The 6,000-nt window shown below is 31.5% G+C and overlaps 1 protein-coding gene across 2 annotated transcripts in view; it reads left to right on the forward strand.

Moving 5' to 3' along the window:
- The window catches only part of LOC111420767 (protein phosphatase 2C), a 28,631-nt gene extending 23,706 nt beyond the window's left edge, over window positions 1-4,925 (forward strand). The window contains exons 3-5 of one of the 2 annotated variants that reach the window (XM_023053803.2): window positions 2,810-3,603; window positions 3,659-3,844; window positions 3,897-4,004. In XM_023053803.2, the coding sequence (XP_022909571.1) occupies window positions 2,810-3,603; window positions 3,659-3,844; window positions 3,897-3,911 (995 nt within the window). In that variant the 3' untranslated portion in view covers window positions 3,912-4,004. Of the gene's footprint in view, window positions 1-2,809; window positions 3,604-3,658 lie in introns of both variants that reach the window. The other variant, XM_023053802.2, reaches the window with a different exon arrangement.
- The last annotated feature ends 1,075 nt before the right edge of the window (window positions 4,926-6,000 follow it).

Genomic DNA, 6,000 nt, shown 5'->3' on the forward strand with positions numbered 1-6,000 from the left:
CTTGCAAAATTGAGGTTGTGTTAAAAATTATAAAGAATTAAAAAAATCGCTGTAATCTTATTTTTGGGAGTTAAAAAACGACTTATATCTTGAATTAAAGCTGAAACATCGTATTTTGTGAATATGATATAGAATAAATAGGTTTGATGATAAAAATTTCGAGAAAAACATTTTTGAATCTAAACTTGCAAAATTGAGGTTGTGTTAAAAATTATAAAGAATTAAAAAAATCGCTGTAATCTTATTTTTGGGAGTTAAAAAACGACTTATATCTTGAATTAAAGCTGAAACATCGTATTTTGTGAATATGATATAGAATAAATAGGTTTGATGATAAAAATTTCGAGAAAAACATTTTTGAATCTAAACTTGCAAAATTGAGGTTGTGTTAAAAATTATAAAGAATTAAAAAAATCGCTGTAATCTTATTTTTGGGAGTTAAAAAACGACTTATATCTTGAATTAAAGCTGAAACATCGTATTTTGTGAATATGATATAGAATAAATAGGTTTGATGATAAAAATTTCGAGAAAAACATTTTTGAATCTAAACTTGCAAAATTGAGGTTGTGTTAAAAATTATAAAGAATTAAAAAAATCGCTGTAATCTTATTTTTGGGAGTTAAAAAACGACTTATATCTTGAATTAAAGCTGGAACATTGTATTTTTTGAATATGATATAGAATGAATAGGTTTGATGATAAAAATTTCGAGAAAAACATTTTTGAATCTAAACTTGCAAAATTGAGGTTTTGTCAAAAATTATAAATATTTAAAAAATCGCTGTGTACTTATTTTTGGGAGTTAAAAAAACGACTTATATTTTGAATTAAAGCTGAAACATTGTATTTTGTGAATATGATATAGAATAAATAGGTTTGATGATAAAAATTTCGAGAAAAACATTTTTGAATCTAAACTTGCAAAATTGAGGTTGTGTCAAAAATTTTAAAAATCGCTGTTATCGTATTTTTGGGAGTTAAACAATAACTTATACCTTGAATCAAAGCTGCAACATTATATTTTGTAGATGTGATATAGAATAAATAAGTTTGATGATAAAAATTTCGAGAAAAACATTTTTGAATCTAAACTTGCAAAATTGAGGTTTTGTCAAAAATTATAAATATTTAAAAAATCGCTGTGTACTTATTTTTGGGAGTTAAAAAACGACTTATATCTTGAATTAAAGCTGAAACATCGTATTTTGTGAATATGATATAGAATAAATAGGTTTGATGATAAAAATTTCGAAAAAAACATTTTTGAATCTAAACTTGCAAAATTGAGGTTGTGTTAAAAATTATAAAGAATTAAAAAAATCGCTGTAATCTTATTTTTGGGAGTTAAAAAACGACTTATATCTTGAATTAAAGCTGGAACATTGTATTTTTTGAATATGATATAGAATGAATAGGTTTGATGATAAAAATTTCGAGAAAAACATTTTTGAATCTAAACTTGCAAAATTGAGGTTTTGTCAAAAATTATAAATATTTAAAAAATCGCTGTGTACTTATTTTTGGGAGTTAAAAAAACGACTTATATTTTGAATTAAAGCTGAAACATTGTATTTTGTGAATATGATATAGAATAAATAGGTTTGATGATAAAAATTTCGAGAAAAACATTTTTGAATCTAAACTTGCAAAATTGAGGTTGTGTCAAAAATTTTAAAAATCGCTGTTATCGTATTTTTGGGAGTTAAACAATAACTTATACCTTGAATCAAAGCTGCAACATTATATTTTGTAGATGTGATATAGAATAAATAAGTTTGATGATAAAAATTTCGAGAAAAACATTTTTGAATCTAAACTTGCAAAATTGAGGTTGTGTCAAAAATTATAAAGAATTGAAAAATTTCGTTGTGATCTTATTAACCAGTTTGAACTTGTTTCTGAAGAAGGCATTCGAAACGTCAAATATTTTTTCAAAAGACGCGCGACTTAACCCAAAAGTTTCTACTTCTGGGTCTAGTGTTAGTTCTAGTGATAGTTCTAGTTTTAGTTTTATCGTGTATATTTTGATTTCTCTGTAGCTCATCAAGATAAGTATTGGGAATCTTACAGGTTGGGCAAAAAGAACGCGATATATGGCTTTCGGAAAACCCATGATTTGGACAGAAGCAGCTGGGTTTTACAAAGTATTGTTGCTTTTTATGTGAATGGAACAGCAGAGATCGAAACTATCAATTACTGCACACTGTCTTCTACTAGCAGTATCTACTCCTCTACCAGCAATATTTAGTCTTCTGGAAAGAGTGTTTGGCCTTCTGCTAGCAGTGTCTAGTCTTTTGCCAGGAATATTTCGCCTGCTACCAGCAGTAGCTAGTCTTCTAGAAAGAGTGTTTGGCTTTCTGCTAGCAGTATCTAGTCTTCTGGCAGGAATATTTCGATTGCTATCAGCAGTATCTACTTTTCTGATAACAGTATAGTTTTCTGTCAGTTTTTTCATTCTTCTAAAAAGAGCTCTAATTTATCGGTAAGAAAAGAGAGGTGATCCCCTTTGATATTTTCTTCGCTGATTATCATCCGTTTTGTTTTTCAGACATGGCAATATTGAAAAGTTGTCATATCACATTTATTCCAGTTTTTTTCGATCGCGGTTCTCAAATTCTTCAATATTTTATGGACTATGTTATTAAGGTTAATAAAGAACATTTTTTGTATTAATCATCTTGTCCTATCCCTTTTCATTCTTGAGCTGTCATCAATTTTTATGTCAGAAACAAGAAATATTCGACTAATTTAGATCAGCATCTGATCGATAGAACAATCTTAATTAATTCAACAATTATTTTTTTAGGTGTTGCCCGAGTCGTTTGGAATCGCCCCCGAATCGGCCACAAAGGCCCCGTACGTCGCTCCACCCCCATCGACGAAATCCCCTTTTTAGCCGTCGCGCGAAGTCTCGGAGACCTCTGGTCCTACAACTCCGAATTGGACGCATTCGTCGTCTCCCCCGACCCCGATTGCTCCGTTATTCCCATCGATACAAACTGCTTCCGCTGCTTAATTTTCGGCACCGACGGCCTCTTCAACATGCTCAGCCCCCAGCGAGCGGTCTCGATCGTCCAACAAGCGGAGCGCCACAACGAAGAATCAACATTAAGCGGCCAAGCGAAAGTATCTTGGGTAAACCCCAGCAAATGTCTCGTCGAAAAAGCTTTGGACATGTGGAGTAACACGAAAATTCGCGCTGATAACACATCGGTCGTTACGCTTATGTTGGATCCACCAGGACCGCCAAGAGCGGAGGTTTTGAGAAATCGACGCAAAGCCGTTCCGGATAATGGGTTAAGAATTGTTACGAGGTATCCGAGTATGGCGGGAGGGAATGGAGATGGTAGTGAGAAGAATGATGTTGAAAATGGGGGTGGTGATAAAAATGAGGTTAATTCCGGGGAAATTTCGCCTCAGGGGAGGATTCAACATAAAATTAGGACGTCGGAGAGGCAAGAATTAATTAATTGCGAGGGTGAGAAGAAAAACTCGGAGTATTTCGTTTCAAATCTTGAGAGGAGGAGGTTAGAAACGCTAGTTCCTTATGGATTTTTTTTACGAACCGTTCCCGAGATGATTCCGACATCATCTCCTGATGTACTTGATTAATTAATTTTTTTTTTAGTATTAAATTAATTTTGATTAATTTTAGGTGATTGGTGATGTAATAAACGAAGAAATCGAAGAGAACTCGTCGGAAAACATCCAAATTAACGAAGTTTCCTCATCATCCAACGAAATATCGTCGGAGAGCGAAAAAAATCTCCGCCCAAAAGCGAAATTGCGCTCGCAGCCCTTTCGTCGCAATCGGAAACGGAAACGCGACGAGGAAATCAACGTAAGAAACTCCCCCTCATTATTAGAAGACGTAAACAATAAATCAACCGTAGATTTTCGTGAAATAAAGCGGCCCCATCGAGAAATAACCCAAGAAGTCACCCCAAAACGAAATCTTCGCGAACGAAAAATGACCGTTTTAGAGAGCGTCCAACGTAAAAGCGAGGCGATTATTAATATGATGGATAAAAGTAGGAAAAAAGTCGATTCGGAATCGATTTTGGTCGACGTAAACGTTTTGGTTAAAAAATATCAAGGAATTAATAAGAAGACGGTTAATAATAAAGCGGTTAAAGAGGTAAAGGAAAAAGTGAATAAAATAAAAATAAAAAAGTCGATTAAAAAAACGATTATCAATAAAAAGGGGAAAATGAAAAAAACCGAATTGGTGACTCGAATGAACAAAGAAAATCGTCGAAAAATAATCAAAAAAGATATCAATAAGAAAGGGAAAAAAACCACATCAAGTAATAATAATCGGACGTTGAGGGTGGAACATTTGAGGAGATTACGAAACCACGTGATGTTAAGGAGTCAAAGAAAAAGCTAATATAGTGCCTCAGGTAGATTGTACGTTTTTTATTATGGGTTGAAAATTGTAAGTCTTATTTTTGTTTTAAAACTTAATAATAATGTTTTTTTTAAGATTACTTTTAGCGAGTTAATTCGTTAATTTAAACCTATTTAAAAGTAAAAAAATGAGGTTAAATTAAATTTTAATTTGGTGTTTATTACAAAGTTGTAAGTAGTATTTGAGGGGGTAAAAATAAAAATAACTCCCCTTGTACATAAAATAAAGTAAAATAATATTAATCTAGATGGGATTTTAAAGAGGCGAAACAAACAAATATTATTATATCAAAGTTTTACAAATTGGAATGCGGTGCCTTCGTTTGTTACCATATTTTATTAATATAAATATATATATTATTATATTTGTGTCTGTCTTTCTCTTTCTCTCATTCTTGAAATTTTGGGAAAATTTTATTCTTGAAGGGGAAATGAGACTTAACGGATTCAATTTAGTGTATTATGTTTATTTTCTTAATAAAAACTAATAATAAAGGTAAATATAACAAGAATACTTTTCAATTTTTATTTAGCCATTTTATTTCAACTATTAAATTTGTAACGGTCGTTGAGGGGCTAACTAAAAACTCACGTCACAGTTTCTTTTTAATCTTTTTTTAATTTAGGTTCAACGTTAGATTCAAAAATTACAAAAGTTTTAGTAGCCATGTTTTCATTTTTTTGTTACCGAGAAAAATTCATAAAAAAATGAACGTTGTTATTTTTAGTTTTTTATCACTCTTGTCTGATTGTAACTACAGTGTCTTAATTAATTATCGTACCCGTCGTCATCATTGCAAATATGCAACCAATATCACAGTATTGGTATTACAATACGCGATTTGCGTATTTGGTAACGTCGCACATACTGGTATTTGAACGATCTAAGCGGCCAAAATTGTCAAAAATCAAAGTCAAGCATCTCAGTCAAAAGTCTGGGATGCTTGACAGGTTAAATCACAATACCCAAGAAATTTGATAGTGTCACATGGTGTATAAGTTTGTTTGCAACACAGAGTTAATAGTGAATATTTGTTATTTTGCGTTTATTTTGGAAGAAAAAAATTATGGATCCTGATAAAGCAGGTAAGTATCTACTAATTTAAATATAATTTGTATAATCCTTGTTTATAGATATACATAGTTATCCAAAGAATTTAGTTCGTGGTCGTGATGCCTAGATGGCAGGGTGACTTATGTGTCGCCATTCATAAAAATTTAAATTTTACTATACGTGCCCTAACGTATTACTACGAAAAACGTAAAATAAGTTGCATATATTTTAGTATTTCTTGCATAGAGAAAAATCGATAATGTGTCCTTCAAGAATAATACCGAATTGTTGAGACTATTCGTCGGTAGGTACCGATTTGTAGACGCCAAATTTTTTAAGTAGGTGTATGAACTTGTTTTATAAGAGGACACCAACTGCGTTGAATCTTTTTAAGAAGTTTTTTTAAAAGACTATATTTCATATACTGAGTAAGGCATTGAAATTGAGACTACCTAATAATAACTCAGAAAACATCAATTTTATCAAAAAAGTTTCATAAAACTTTCATCGTATAAAGGGGGAAAGTATTTTGA

This window comes from Onthophagus taurus, unplaced genomic scaffold, assembly GCF_036711975.1.
Source record: "Onthophagus taurus isolate NC unplaced genomic scaffold, IU_Otau_3.0 ScKx7SY_15, whole genome shotgun sequence".
In the NCBI taxonomy this organism is placed as follows: Eukaryota; Metazoa; Arthropoda; class Insecta; order Coleoptera; family Scarabaeidae; genus Onthophagus; species Onthophagus taurus.